At 34.1% G+C, this 16,456-nt stretch overlaps 1 protein-coding gene across 1 annotated transcript; it reads left to right on the top strand.

Moving 5' to 3' along the window:
- The first annotated feature begins 14,793 nt into the window (after positions 1–14,793).
- LOC101675032 (olfactory receptor 6C6-like) lies at positions 14,794–15,990 on the top strand. Its single transcript, XM_004782210.2, has 2 exons — positions 14,794–15,459; positions 15,775–15,990. The coding sequence occupies exons 1-2, from the start codon at positions 14,827–14,829 to the stop codon at positions 15,988–15,990; spliced, it is 849 nt and encodes a 282-aa protein (XP_004782267.2). The 5' UTR covers positions 14,794–14,826.
- The last annotated feature ends 466 nt before the right edge of the window (positions 15,991–16,456 follow it).

The raw sequence follows: 16,456 nt of genomic DNA, 5'->3' as shown, positions 1-16,456 counted from the left end.
CTGTGCAAAAGCTTTTGATCTTGATGAAATCCCAATAGTTCATTTTTGCCCTTGCTTCCCTTGCCTTTTGCGTTGTTCCTAGGAAGATGTTGCTGCGGCAGAGGTCGAAGAGGTTGCTGCCCGTGTTCTCCTCAAGGATTTTGATGGATTCCTTTCGTACATTGAGGTCCTTCATCCATTTTGAGTCTATTTTTGTGGGTGGTGTAAGGAAATGGTCCAATTTCATTTTTCTGCATGTGGCTGTCCATGTTCCCAGCACCATTTATTGAAGAGGCTGTCTTTTTTCCATTGGACATTCTTTCCTGCTTTGTCGAAGATTAGTTGACCATAGATTTGAGGGTCTATTTCTGGGCTCTCTATTCTGTTCCAATGATCTATGTGTCTGTTTTTGTGCCAGTACCATGCTGTCTTGATGATGACAGCTTTGTAATAGAGCTTGAAGTCCGGAATTGTGATGCCACCAACGTTGGCTTTCTTTTTCAATATCCCTTTGGCTATTCGAGGTCTTTTCTGGTTCCATATAAATTTTAGCATTATTTGTTCCATTTCTTTGAAAAAGATGGATGGTACTTTGATAGGAATTGCATTAAATGTGTAGATTGCTTTAGGTAGCATAGACATTTTCACAATATTTATTCTTCCAATCCAGGAGCATGGAACATTTTTCCATTTCTTTGTGTCTTCCTCAATTTCTTTCATGAGTACTTTATAGTTTTCTGAGTATAGATTCTGTGTCTCTTTGGTTAGGTTTATTCCTAGGTATCTTATGGTTTTGGATGCAATTGTAAATGGGATTGACTCCTTAATATCTCTTTCTTCTGTCTTGCTGTTGGTATAGAGAAATGCAACTGATTTCTGTGCATTGATTTTCTATCCTGACACTTTACTGAATTCCTGTATAAGTTCTAGCAGTTTTGGAGTGGAGTCTTTTGGGTTTTCCACATATAGTATCATATCATCTGCGAAGAGTGATAATTTGACTTCTTCTTTGCCGATTTGGTTGCCTTTAATTTCCTTTTGTTGTCTGATTGCTGAGGCTAGGACCTCTAGTACTATGTTGAATAGCAGTGGTGATAATGGACATCCCTGCCGTGTTCCTGACCTTAGCGGAAAAGCTTTCAGTTTTTCTCCATTGAGAATGATATTTGCAGTGGGTTTTTCATAGATGGCTTTGATGATATTGAGGTATGTGCCCTCTATCCCTACACTTTGAAGAGTTTTGATCAGGAAGGGATGCTGTACTTTGTCAAATGCTTTTTCAGCATCTATTGAGAGTATCATATGGTTCTTGTTCTTTCTTTTATTGATGTGTTGTATCACATTGACTGATTTGCGGATGTTGAACCAACCTTGCAGCCCTGGAATAAATCCCACTTGGTTGTGGTGAATAATCTTTTTAATGTACTGTTGAATCCTATTGGCTAGTATTTTGTTGAGTATTTTCGCATCTGTGTTCATCAAGGATATCGGTCTATAGCTCTCTTTTTTGGTGGGATCCTTGTCTGGTTTTGGGATCAAGGTGATGCTGGCCTCATAAAATGACTTTGGAAGTTTTCCTTCCATTTCTATTTTTTGGAACAGTTTCAGGAGAATAGGAATTAGTTCTTCTTTAAATGTTTGGTAGAATTCCCCCAGGAAGCCATCTGGCCCTGGGCTTTTGTTTGTTTGGAGATTTTTAATGACTGTTTCAATCTCCTTACTGGTTATGGGTCTGTTCAGGCTTTCTATTTCTTCCTGTTTCAGTTGTGGTACTTTATATGTTTCTAGGAATGCATCCATTTCTTCCAGATTGTCAAATTTATTTCCGTAGAGTTGCTCATAGTGTGTTCTTATAATAGTTTGTATTTCTTTGGTGTTAGTTGTGATCTCTCCTCTTTCATTCATGATTTTATTTATTTGGGTCCTTTCTCTTTTCTTTTTGCTACGTCGGGCCAGGGGTTTATCAATTTTATTAATTCTTTCAAATAACCAGCTCCTAGTTTCGTTGATTTGTTCTATTGTTTTCTTGGTTTCTATTTCATTGATTTCTGCTCTGATCTTTATGATTTCTCTTCTCCTGCTGGGCTTAGGGTTTCTTTCTTGTTCTTTCTCCAGCTCCTTTAGGTGTAGGGTTAGGTTGTGTACCTGAGACCTTTCTTGTTTCTTGAGAAAGGCTTGTACCGCTATATATTTTCCTCTCAGGACTGCCTTTGTTGTGTCCCACAGATTTTGAACCGTTGTGTTTTCATTATCATTTGTTTCCATGATTTTTTTCAATTCTTCTTTAATTTCCCGGTTGACCCATTCATTCTTTAGAAGGATGCTGTTTAGTCTCCATATATTTGGGTTCTTTCCAAACTTTCTTTTGTGGTTGAGTTCTAGCTTTAGAGCATTGTGGTCTGAAAATATGCAGGGAATGATCCCGATCTTTTGATACCGGTTGCGTCCTGATTTAGGACCGAGGATGTGATCTATTCTGGAGAATGTTCCATGTGCACTAGAGAAGAATGTGTATCACAAGTATTAATAATTTTAATGGACGTCCATCTTCTTTTCCAGATAACTTGCATTTTGTGAAAGCTTGTTGTTATAATTGCTATCATTCAAAGCCTCAAAATCAGTAGTTATACATTAAAATAAAAAAAATTAAGGCAACTAAAAGAACTCGGGGCATCATCTGATGAAAGTTAAGCAACTATTCTGAAACTCCATATTGCTGTCTATCCACTTATGAAATGCTGCAGCTTTATCATTTTCTATTTACTACTGTCTCAAGGGTTCTACTGAAATAAAGTAAAGAGGAAAAAAAAAAAGAACTTTGGATCAAAGTTCCAAAAATACTAATTACTGGCAATAAAAATCACTATTGTAATTTACCTTAAACAAAAGCTGAAGTGAAAGTATCCCAGAGGAGTATCATTAATAATTTAGAATAATGGATGAAATATTTAACAGTATCATCAGCAGTTCACTGTCCTGGGGCAATATGGAAAAATCCCAAGCTGGATTGTACAAGCCCAAGACACAGCCTTGTTTCCAATTAGCAACAGAAGTAATTTTAGACTTTATTGTAAACTATTTTACACACTGGCACCTGGTAGTGTATTTATTTACAAGTAACAAGCATAACATTTTTTCATATTAATCGATTGAGGTTTCAATTGGATGTTTGATGAAATTATTTTGATCCTTCAAGTGAACTGAATTTTAGCCATTAAATATACTTTATGATAATGCCCAAACCTGGAGATGATCCAATTTCCATCATCTGGTAAGTACTTTAAAAAATTATGCCATGTATATGCAATGCAATAAATTAGTCAGATTAAAAAAAATGATTGAGTCTTCAAAATATTACACTAACTGAAAGAAGTCATATACAATGTCGACATATTCTGTGATTCTATTTCTATAATTCTGAAAAACACTGAACTATAGGGTTAGAAATCTGATCAGTGGTTTTAGGGGCTGATGGTGAGAAGTGATTGACTGCAAAAGTGTCATGAGAAAACTCTGTAGGATAATGGAACTATTTTATCTTGATTATAATGGTGGTTGCTTGATTATATATGTTTTTCAGAGTTCCTCAAACTATATACTCCCCAAAAGGTGACCTTTTATTTGTAGTTAATTCTATCTCAATAATCTACCAAATACATTTGGATGTGACTTGACTTTTTATTAGACTACTAGTAAAATTACTTAGATGTGTGCTGTTCAATAAGATAGCCACAGGCCACATTGGATATATACACTTAAACTTAAAGTAATAAACATTAAATTAAAAATTAAATATTCAGTTCCTCAGCTGCGGCCATGGGATGGGTCTTTGCTACTGTGCTAAGATCTAAAATTACCAAAATTAACAGTAATTTATCATCCCACCCTTCCTCTGGCAGTTACAGGACTTCACTAAACCCTAGAGTTCTAAACTGATTATATCAGACAGATGTTACCAGTAGAAATGTTGTCTAGGTGGGGAGACAGATTCCAGGTGCTTGCCTCTGAGGGACAATTCCCTCAAGGACCTACTGATTTTCATGACAAGCTTGTAAACTCCAAGTAAATAACGTACTTGACTGGAACAGATTCATATTTAAATTTAATATACTCCCTTTTTTTCCTACATTAATCAGTGTATCAGGTATCAGATTTCATATAACCATTCCTGGGGCACCTGGGTGGCTTAGTGGGTTAAGGCTCTGCCTTTGGTTCAGGTCATGATCTCAGGGTCCTGGGATTGAGCCCCACATCAGGCTCTCTGCTCAGCTCTTTGCTCTCTCCTCTCTCTCTCTGCCTGCCTCTCTGCATACTTGTGATCTCTATCTGTCAAATAAATAAATAAAATCTTTATAAATAAATAAATAAATAAATAACCATTCTCTAATAATTTTGAACACAATATGTATATTCAAATTTTGTAGATAACTCTAATATTGATTTCTTTTATTGAAAGGAGAAAACTATATCCTTAATATATTCATTTAATTTGGTGAGTTTTTCTTTTCTTTTCTGCTTCTTTTTTTTTTTTTTTGCCTTGTTTTGTATGTGATTCATTGGGCTACAGATACCCATAGAAAGGAATTACTTCTAATCTTGTGACAACAATTTCTTTGTTTTCTTATAGTCAGACATTTGTCTGATTTTACATACTCTATTTAGAATTTAAAAAACTTTAATAAATGCTACTAAAAAACTACTAGTTTGCAAGAAAATATGAATGCATATGATAGCCATGGGTAGACTACTTGAAAGTCTTCATTTTTCAATCTCAGCTCCAAACTACTTAGCTATATTGTAACAGTCTAATTGGTTGATCATTCCAGCATTTATTTCCTACTTGACTAAAAGGAGATGGTAAGAGCATTCTTATATTATGGAGTTGTTTTAACTTTGATGAGAAGATATTTGTACTATGCATAGCACTTAGTAGTCGTCAATGTATAGTATAATTTGTCAATTTAATTATCACACTATGAAATATAAAGCTAAAGAAACAAACTTGGAGAATTATATAAAACAATTTTGATGCTATAAATCAGGATATATTATTTCTAAAACATTGACTTCTAAAAAAATGATCACAAGAATTTTAACTTTACATCTCTGTCGATGACCCTCGTCACCATACTAATCATTGCCCTCTTAGCAAACTCATAAAGGTAAGTAACCAGAATAATGAGAATAATAATCTGCTGGTGAACAGATGGTGATGATAATGTAGCTGAAAGTGGTAGACTGATAATGGTCTCCTAAAATAAGGAGACCTAATCTCTGGAACCTGCAAATATTATCCAATAAAAAAAAAAAGTCTTTGCAGATATGATTAAGTTAAAGATCTTAAAATGGAGAGATTATCCTGGTTTATCCACATAGGTTTTAAATGTAACTACAAGTATCCTTATTAAAAGAGAGGCAGAGAGATATTTGAGACAGAAAGAAGAGAAAATAATCTAAACACAGAGGCAGAGATTTGATAATGTGACCACAAACCAAAGAACACTAGTTGCCTCCAGAAGTAGGTAGAGGCAAGGAATGGAACTTCCCTAATGTCTTTTGGAGAGACCCAGCTCAGTGGGCCTCTCCCCCTCCCACACAGAGAAGCAAAGCAGCAGGATGCTGCACTCACCAAGTATACTGAGCAAATTGTCCCAATGTACCCCCTTCACTTCTGGTGAAAATAGGACTGGGTAGTATTTTTTTTTCTTTTGTCTTATTGTATATTTTATTTTATTTTTTATTTTTCCTCTTACAGTTTTTTGCTTGGATTTTATTTCCATTTCTCACTTCAACTTAGTTCTCTTTTATTTTTGTTCAGGACTCTTTTTTCTTTTTTTCTTCTGTTTTTCCTTTTTTTTTCTATTTCTTTGGAATCAGTCTATAGTATTTTTGAGTGTCTGTTGTTGTTTTTGCTGTTGTCATTGTTGTTCTGCTTCCTTCCCTTTTTGGATCAGCCTTCCCCACACATACAACTTTTTTTTTCTTTTTCTTTCTTGCTTTTTTCCTAGGTTTTTTCAACAAACAAATCAATGCATACCTCAATAATGGCCAAAACTCTCCCCACTGCAAACAAGAAGGAACTCTGCAGAGGACTGACCAGTGGGAGAGAACAGCCAAAACACAGCAGAGTGCACACAGCATACACCAGAAACACTTCCCAAAGTGCCAGGCCCTGGACACTCTATGACCTCTTTTTAATTTAGCACTACTCTGAGGTAACAACATTTTATAACATGCAAAAGATAGAAACTTAGCCAAGGTGAAAAAATGGAGGAATTCTCCCCTAAAGAAAGTTCAGGAAGATATCACAGCCAGATACTTGCTCAAAGCAGATATAAGCAATATATCTGAATAAGAATTTAGATCAACAGTCATAAGACTACTAGAAGGACTTGAAAAAAGAATACAAGACATGAGAGAAACCCTTGCTGCAGAGATCTAAAAACTAGTCAGGCTGAAATTAAAAAAAAGCTACAATAGAGATGCAAACAGAGTAGATATAATCACTACAAGGATTAAAGAAGCACAGGAGGACATATGTGATATGGAAGGTAAGATTATGGAAAATAATGAACCTGAAAAGAAGAGGAGAAAGATAGCTAGTTGATCACTAAGGTAGACATAGGGAACTCGGTGATTCCATAAGCAAAATAATATCCCAATCATAGAAGGGGCAGGAGGTAAAAAGGAATAGAGAGGGATAGAGACAATCCAGAGGAACAGCTAACTTACGGGCACTAAATTTATATTTCATTAATTACTCTGACTGTAAATGGCAACATGTCCTCTTTTACTAGCATGTAAACTGTGTAGATATTGCATGTCCCACTCCCTCCAATATGTTCTTGGTCAGAGCCCATTCAAACCAGGCACAAGCCTGGCAGGGTGGAGGCAAAGCAGACTTGACAGGGTCCAGTACCACTCCAAGGTGCCTGAGGTCAAGGGAATATAAGCACACATCTCTCAGACTTACCCCTAGCAGTGGGCTGGGAGAAGACAGTTGGACTGATTGCAGGCCCCACCCACCAATGAAAGCTTCTCAGGGGACAGCACAGGGAAATCCCCTTGCAGTTTGGTACTACTACATCTCTGACAAACACCTGGTCTGACTAAATTCAGCACAAGGTAGCCCCAGATTGATCCACTAATACCACAGGGAGACAACACTGCCCACAAGAGGCAAGGAGAGCCATTAAGATGATTGTAGTGAAGGAAAAAGTGGCCAACATACAATAACAAGATACATGGAGCACAGTTAGGAGACCCTCCCCCCCATGCCAGGTTCCAGTGAATAGAGGACAATCCCCTCAGGGCATACAGGATCTCCTCTTCATAAAGCTATTACTGTTAAAAGCAGGAGAAGTAGCAGAGTTCCTGAGGCAGAGGAATATATCCCAGATGAAAGATCAGAAAAAAACTACAGTGAGAGACCTAAGTGAAATGGAGAAAAGTAATATGCCTGATATAAAATTTCAAGTTATATCATAAAGATACTTACTAGACTTGAGAAAAGAGTGGAGACCCTCAGTGAGATCCTTAACAAAAATATTAAAAGGAAAAAATCAGAGTTTAAGAACAAAATAAGTGAAATTTAAAAACACTACATGGAAGAAGAAACAGACTAGATTAAGTCAACCAACATTGGTGACCTGAAGGACAGAGTAATGGACAGTAATCAAGCTGAGCAGAGTGTGGAAAAAAAAAAAAAAAAAATATATATATATATATATATATATATATATATATATATTTATACACACACACACGCCAAAAATAAGAATAGACTAAGGGAACTTAGTGACTCCATCAAGTGTAATCACATTTGCATTATAGGCATCTCAGAAGAAGAGAGAAAAGGGAGCAGAAAATTCATTTGAAGAAGTAGTAACTGAAAACTTCCTGAATCAGGGGTAGGAAACAGAAATCCACACTTAGGAGGCAGAGATACCCCAAAAAAGTCAACCCAAGGAGGTCCACACAAAGATGCATACTAATTAAGATTGCAAAAATTAGTGATTAAGAAAGAATTTTAAAGCAAACAAGAGAAAGGAAGACAGTAAAATATGAAAGAGGCTATGAGCTGATGATTCAGCAGAAATTTTGCAGGCCAGAATAAAGTGGCATGATATATTCACAGGGCTAAAAGAAAACAAAACAAAAACAAAGCAAACAAACAAACAGAAAAACCTCGAGCTAAGAATATTCTATCCATCAAGGATAACATTCAGAATAGAAGAGGAGATAGAGTTTCCCAGACAAAAGCTAAAGGAGTTTATGACAACTCAACCAGCTATCCAAGAAATGTTAAAGGGGACTCTTTGAGTGGAAAACAAAGACCTTAAGTAAGAGGAAAATAGTAAAAAGGGCAAAAGCAGTAAAAATAAATGTATCTGTAAAAATCATTCAGGGACTCACAAATGAAAGAATGTAATGAATGACACCACATTCCTAAAATGTGAAAGGGAGTTATGAATGCATTGAAATGTAAGTGACTATCACTTAATATAGACTGCTATATGCAGAAGATGTTACACACAAAGCTAATGGTAAACACAAACTAAAATCCGGTAATAGATATGCAGGAAATAACGAGGATGGAATCCAAGTAGGTAGCAGAAGAACAAGCCAGCCGAACAGGAGAGAAGAGAAGAAAGGAACAGAGAAGAACTACAAAAACAACCACAAAACAAGAAATAGAATGGCAATAAGTGCATCTATCAATAATTACAATAAATGTAAATAGATTAAACTCTCCAATAAAATACACAGGGTGATGGAAGGGATTAAAAAGCAAGCCCCATCTATATGCTGCCCTTAAGAGATTCATTTCACCAAAAAGACACATGCACATTTAAAGTAAGAGTTCAGAGAAATATTTATCATGTAAATGGTTGTGCAAAGAAATCTGGGGTAGCAATACTCATACCAGACAAATTAGACTTTAAAACAAAGACTGTAACAGGACACAAAAGACACTAGATAATTCTAAAAGGAACAATCCAACCAGAAGATATAACAATTGTAGATATTTATGCACCGAAAATGGGAACAACTAAAACACAAAACAGTGAGTAAGAAACATAAAGGAACTAATCAAGAGTAATACAATAACAGTAAGGGACTTTCACACCCTATTTACATTATTGGATAGATCATAGTGACAGAAAGTCAACAAGAAAACAGTGGCTTTGATGATACATTGGACTAGATGATTGCAACAGTTATATTCATAATATTCCATCCTAAAGCAACAGGATATACATTCTTCTAAAGTGCACATTGACTATTCTCCATAATAGATCACAAACTTGGAGAGAAAAATAATATCAACATATTCAAAAAGATTGAAGTCATACCATGCATCTTTTCTGCCATAATGCTATGAAACTAGAAATCAACCACAAAAAAGTCCTGGAAAGAACATAAATACATGGGAGGTTAAATAACATGTTACTAAACAATAAAAGGGGCAAACAAGATAGCACACAGGAAATCAAAAATTTTGGAGATAATGAAAATGAAAACACAGTGGTTCAAACCTCTGAGATACAGCAAAAGTGGTTTTAAAAAGGAATTTTATACCAGCACAAGCCAACATAAAGAAAAAAGAAAAATCTCAAACAACCTGCCATTACTTGTAAAGAAACCAGAAAAAAAGAATAAGTAAAACATAAGTGCAGTGGAAGGAAGGAAATAAAGTTTAGAGCAGAAATAAACAAAACAGAAGCTAAAAGAAAAAAAAAGTAGAAACCAGTAGCTAGTTCTTGGAAATAATCAATCAAATTGACAAGCCCTTAGTCACACTCATCAATTTAAAAAAAAAAAAAAAGCTGACATCACAGAAATACAAAGAATTTTAAAAGAATATTATGAAAAATTATATGCCAAGAAATTGGGCAACCTAAATGAAATGAATAAATTTCTAGAAACATACACACTATGAAAACTGAAACAGGAAGAAATAGAAAATTTGAACAGAACAATTATGAGCAATACAGTTGAATCAATAATTTGAAAAATTCCAACAAACAAAAGTTCAGGACCAAAGGCTTCACAGGTGAATTCTACCAAACATTTAATGAAAAGTTAAGACCTATTCTTTTCAAACTTTTCCAAGAAATAGAACAGGAAGGAAAGCTTCCAAATTCGTTCTATGAGATCAGCATTCTTCCAATACCAACACCAGATACAGGCACTAAAAAAAGAATACCAGAGGCCAATATCTCTGATGAACATAGATGCAAAAATCCTCAACACCATATTACCAAATCAAATCCAAAGATACCTTTAAAAAAGTATTCACCATGGTCAAGTGGGATTTATTCCTGAGATGGAAGCACATTTCAGTTTTTGCAAAGCAATCAATGTCATACATCACATCAACAAGGAAAAAAGATAAAAATCAAAGTCATTTCAATAGATGCAAAAAAAGCACTTGACAGAGTACAATACTCATTCATAATAAGCCCCTCAACAAAATAGATGTAGAATGAACATACCTCAAAAAAATAAAGGCCCTATACAAAAACCCAATACTAACATGACACTCAATGGGAAAAAACTGAGAGCTTTTCCCCAAAGGTCAAAAACATGACAAGGATATCCACTCTCACCACATTTATTCTACATAGTACTAGATGTCCTAACCACAGCAATCAGACAAGAAAAAGGAATAAATGTCACATAAATTGGTGAAGAAGTAAAACTCACTCTTTGCAAATGACATGATACTGTATAGAGAAATCCCCAAAAACACCAAAACTACTAGTACCGATACATGAATTCACTAAGATCACATGTTATGGAATCAATGTACTAAAATCTGTCATATTTCTATATACCAATATTGAAGCAACAGAAAGAGAAATTAAGAAAACAAACTCATTTACAACTACCCTAAAAATAAGATACTAAGGAACAAACTTAAAGAGGTGAAAGACCTGTACTCAGAAAACTATTAAAGCCTGATGAAAGAAATTGAAGAGGACACAAACAAATGGCAAGACACTCTATCCTGATGGGTTGGAAGACTGAATATTGTTAAAACCTCTATGCTACCCAAAGCAATCTACACATTTAAAGCAGTCTCTATCAAAATACCAACTGCATTTTTCATAAAATTAGGTAAAAAGCTTAAAATTTGTATGAAACCACAAAAAAACAAATAGCCAAAGGAATCTAGAAAAGGAAAAAAAAAATGGAGTTATCACAATTCCAGACCTCAAGTTATATTACAAAGCTATAATAATCAAAACAATATGGTACTGGCAGGAAAGTAGACTCACAGATCAATGGAAGACAATAAAAAGTCTAGAAATAAACCCATGATTCAATTATTCTTTGACAAAGGAGGCAAAAGTATGCAATCTTTTCTACCAATGGGGTTGTGAAAACTGGAAAACTATATGCAAAAGAATGAAACTAGATGACTTTCTTACACCAAACAAAAATAATGGATTTTCTTACCAAAAAAAGAAAAGTTTAAAGACCTGAATGTGGCACCTGAAAGCATAAAAAAATCCTGGAAGAGAGCACAGGAAGTAACTGACATTGGCTATAGCAACATTTTTCCTGATATGTTTCTTGAGGCAAGGAAACAAAAGCAAAAGCAAAACAAAATGAAACAAAACTATTGAGACTTCATCAAAATAAGAATAAATGAAAGAAGATGGGATTGGGAGGGAGACAAACCATAAGTGACTCTTAATCTCACAAAACAAACTGAGGGTTGCTGGGGGGAGGGGGTTTGGGAGAAGGGGGTGGTATTATGGACATTGGGGAGGGTATGTGCTTTGGTGTGTGCTGTGAAGTGTGTAAACCTGGTGATTCACAGACCTGTACCCCTGGGGATAAAAATATATGTTTATAAAAAATAAAAAATTATATTAAAAAAAAAAAGTTTTTGTACAGCAAAGGAAACAATCAACAAAACTAAAGACAAACTACCAAAAGGGAAAAGATATTTTCAAATGACCTATCTAATAAAGGGTTAGTATGGAGAGTATACACAGAAATTATACAACTCAACACTTAAAAAACAAACAATACAATTAACAAATGGGTGGAAGATCTGAGTAGACATTTCTCCGAAGAACATATCCACATGGCATTAGACACATGAAAAGATGCTCAACATCACTCATCATTACAGAAATGCAAATCAGGATGGATCTAGAATGCATAATGCTGAGCAAAATAAGTCAGTCAGAGGAGAACAAATAACACTTGATATGCACACGTGGAATTTAAGCAAAAACAAACTAAAGAAAACGAACAAAACAAAACAGTGAACAAGAGAGAGAGAGAGACAAACAAAAAATTGACACTTAACTATCAAAAACAAAATGACAGAAACCTGAGGGGAGGGGTGAAATTGGTGAAGGGGATTAACATCACACTTATTTTAAAGAGTACTGTGTTAATGTATAGAATTGATGAATCACTGTATTTTACACCTGAAACTAATATAGGCCTGTATGTAGATTACATTGATTTAAATTTTTAAAAAATATACTTAGAGTCAATTGAAATAAGAAAAAAAGAGAAAAAGAAAAAAGAAAAAAAAGAATTTTCAATCAATATTCTTGAAATTTAAGGAAAGAACACAGAATTTTCCAAATTAAAGGAGACTAAAACATTACAATAATTAAATTAACATGTAATTCTAAATTGTATTTTTTTTTGCTTAAAGGAAATTTTTAGTCGCTGATGAAACTTAAATAGCATTGGAGAAGTACATGTTAATAATATGGCATTATTAATGTCCTAACTCTAATGGTTATAGCATGCTTATCTAGTAGAATATTCTTTTTTGTTATAAACACATACTATTATATTGAACAGCAGATGGATCATCAAATGGTGTAATAAAAGATCCTCATGGTTATTTGTTGGTTTTCTTTTTTATATTTTATATTGTTTCAAAATTTAAAAAAAAATAATGAAACATTTAAGTACTGCCCTATACCTCCAATTTGGGGCATATGCAACAAGTTAATGAAATCTTCCCAACATTGATTGAGGAAGCAAGAGAAAGGTTCCCTTTTTGAATAAACCCTCTTAATGTGTATAAATGGTCATAGTGTCCCAGGGTACTGGAATATCTGAAATTCTTGTTGGGCTTAAGTATAGAGTTTGAATTATTTCTTATTCTCTTTTGGGGGATTATCTGTTTTGTAGCTAAAGAAATTCACTTTGTGCTTAAAGCAATTCATAGTAGTTTTTATGTCCTTCCTACTTTGGTTTGTTGTTGTTTTTTCTATTTTTTTTACATAACTGGTATTCCTCTTGACACTAATCTCCAGGGGACAATTCTTTTTCTTTCCTTTTTTTTTTTTTTTAAATTTTAATTAACCCCCTGTGTCTCTTATGTGCAAAATGATAAAACTGTGACTTTTTGCTAGTGCATGATTTGAAGCCAGAATTTCTTGTTACAAAATTTGGGCTCCTTTCATATGAGGGATTTCCCAATATCCATTTTCATTTAGATCATTATATTTTCACTTACAATTTTTATGGAAACTGTTACCTTCATTTTAAATATAAGAAGATGGAAAATGAATCTTACCTAACCAGGAAGAAGATTCTAACTTAATTATTTGTAATATCTGGGCCATCATTGTAATGAGTGTAAGTGAAAGTGAAAGATATTAACAGATGCATATCATGTCCAGAATGCATATTATTCTTTAGACTCCTTCCAGAGAATAGCTTTGGAATGAACTTTCCTCTTAAATTGTTGAATTTTTTCATAAGAGAGAGAATGTTCATCCTTTATTTTTTTATTTTTTTGAATCATTTTTTAAAGATTTATTTATTTATTTATTTATTTATTTGACAGAGAGAAATCACAAGTAGGCAGAGAGGCAGGCAGAGAGAGAAAGAGAGGGAGGAGGAAGCAGGCTCCCCTCCAAGCAGGGAGCCCGATGCAGAGCTTGATCACAGGATCCTGAGATCATGACCTGAGCTGAAGGCAGAGGCTATAACCCACGGAGTCACCCAGGCGCCCCTCATCATTTATTTTTGACCCATTTCTACCATATTCCCATAGGAGGAAAATTATACCAATGTCTCCTATATATGGTAAGTCACTTATAGTTTGCAATAAATATCTGGATCATAAACGAAAGCAATATCTCAAGTACAAGTCAGGTAGTAGCCACTGACTTTTTAACTGTAATATATCTTTCTATTTTTGTGTAGATTCAATCATCAAAACTTCATGATCAAATGCAACCAATTTGAGAACACTGATGTGTTAGAAATCAAAGAAAAATAATATTAAGTGAAATGAGACAAAAAAACAATGGGGAATTACTACATTGTGGAAAAATAAATAATGGTATATATCATGAAATTTCAATCATAGAGAAATGTATAATTCATTGTTTCTATATTTCACATATATTTTAGCATTATTTTTGAATAAACATTGTGAATTGACATTGGTTTAATTTTTTAGATGTTACAAGAACTTTTCAAAAATTTTTAAGCTTTACATAGAAAACACATTTAAAGTCAAGCCTATGTTCTATTTAGACACTTTAACAGAACTCAGCTCTTTTGGAAATGATCAGCTAAAATTTATATTATCTTTTAAGTTCAAATAGAGAAAAGAAAAAATTTAATAGTGTTAACATAACTGTTACTTAAATGGAACAATAAGTTCGAGGCTGCCTAGGTTGACCTATGTTATAATTTTAAGTATTATCTGCCTTATTATGTTGGATCAACCTTTTAACTTATTTACATTTTTACTATGGCTTTTTTTTGTAGCTTTTTAAAAAAATCTTATTTGCACTTCTGGAGTTGTTTTCCTACATCTATCCCCTAAGACTCAAATCTGAAATGAGGAATCAGTCAAGAGAGATGGAGTACATTCTCCTAGGATTGACCGATGACCCACAACTGCAAATTGTGATTTTCATATTTCTCTTTATAAACTACGTATTGATTATGATGGGGAACTTAACTATCATTCTTCTTACGTTGCTAGATCCCCGCCTCAAGACTCCCATGTATTTTTTCCTCCGAAATTTCTCATTCATGGAAGCTTCCTTGACAACAGTCTGTATTCCCAGATACCTGATATGCATCGTGACTAAAAACAAAATAATTGCCTACAATGGTTATGCATCTCAGTTCTTCTTTTTCTCCTTATTAGATATTACAGAATTTTACTTACTGGCTGCCATGTCTTTTGACCGGTATGTAGCAATCTGCAAACCCCTCCATTACCTCATCATTATGAATAACAAAGTGTGCTACCAACTACTATTCAGTTCATGGACAGTTGGCTTTCTGCTTTCATTTGTACCACTGGCTGTGGGACTAACACTGGATTTCTGTCCTTCCAGAGGAATTGATCATTTCATGTGTGATATTTCCCCTATACTGCAGCTTTCCTGCACTGACGCTCATTTCTTGGAATTGCTTGCATTTGTCTTAGTTATTGTAACACTCATGGTCACTTTGCTTTTAGTGACAAGCATCTTAATACAAGATGCTTTTAGCCATCTTCTTTCTGATGGCAATTACAAGGAAATAAGTTCATGTTATTATATTCAAGGCCCTCAAAGCCTTCCATTAAGCTCTTTAAAAACTACTATACCCTTATTAGATTTGGATTATGAGTATTTTTCTTATTGTTTGGGTTGTCATTTCACTTTTCTGGTAGTGTCCTTTGGTCACAAAAGTTTTAATTCTGATGAAGTCAAGTTTTTCTATTTTTTATTTGGTTGCTTGTGTTTTCAGGGGCATATGTAAAAGAACCATTACTTAATACAAAGTAGCAAGACTCTTTCTTACACATATATTATCAATACCATTCTAAAAATCCCCTCTGCTCAGAAAAGAACAAAGGCTTTTTCTACTTGTTCTTCTCATATGATTGTAGTCTCCCTTACTTATGGTAGCTGTATCTTTAATTACATAAAACCAACTGCAAAGGAAAGGGTGACTTTATCTAAAGGTGTAACTGTTATTTACACCTCAGTTGCCCCTTTATTGTGAAACAAGCCTTCAAGGACACACTCCAAAAGATTTTCTCTTTTTTCAAAAAATGAAGAAGAAATTTAATTTTAAAAAATCTTAGATAAAAAAGTAAATAAAATTTTTGACTTAAAAGTTTACTTAATCTGTCCTTCAATTAGTTCACCTCATAATATTTTTTCACCTCACAATATTTTAACCAAACTTTTCAGCGAAGAGCATCTTTTCCTTCCTACTTCTCTTTATTGTCAAATTCCTTTCAGAGATCAAGGTGAGTCATCTATTAGGTTATCAACACAAATATGAAATTTCTTTTATTCTCCAACATGGTACTGACCTCCTCAAAAAAAAACAATTTTAAATTGATATATATCATAAGATTTTAATAGAATTTTACAGACATCAGTATAACAACATGTACTACCACTGTGACTTTAAGAAGCACTTCAAATATAAGTCAGTTGTTTTCAACAAGTAAGGAAAAAGG

Source organism: Mustela putorius, unplaced genomic scaffold (genome assembly GCF_011764305.1).
Source record: "Mustela putorius furo isolate JIRA1106 unplaced genomic scaffold, ASM1176430v1.1 tig00537227_pilon_pilon_pilon, whole genome shotgun sequence".
Lineage (NCBI taxonomy): Eukaryota > Metazoa > Chordata > Mammalia > Carnivora > Mustelidae > Mustela > Mustela putorius.
Note: the sequence above shows the minus strand (reverse complement) of the source record. Positions and strands in the feature narration are given on the sequence as shown.

Bases quoted from the DNA above. Each gene is read 5' to 3' on its own strand.
- LOC101675032 (XM_004782210.2), top strand. From the start codon at position 14,827: ATGAGGAATCAGTCAAGAGAGATGGAGTACATTCTCCTAGGATTGACC. The intron at 15,460-15,774 runs GTGACAAGCATC...CAAAGTAGCAAG, and splicing joins TCATGGTCACTTTGCTTTTA to ACTCTTTCTTACACATATAT.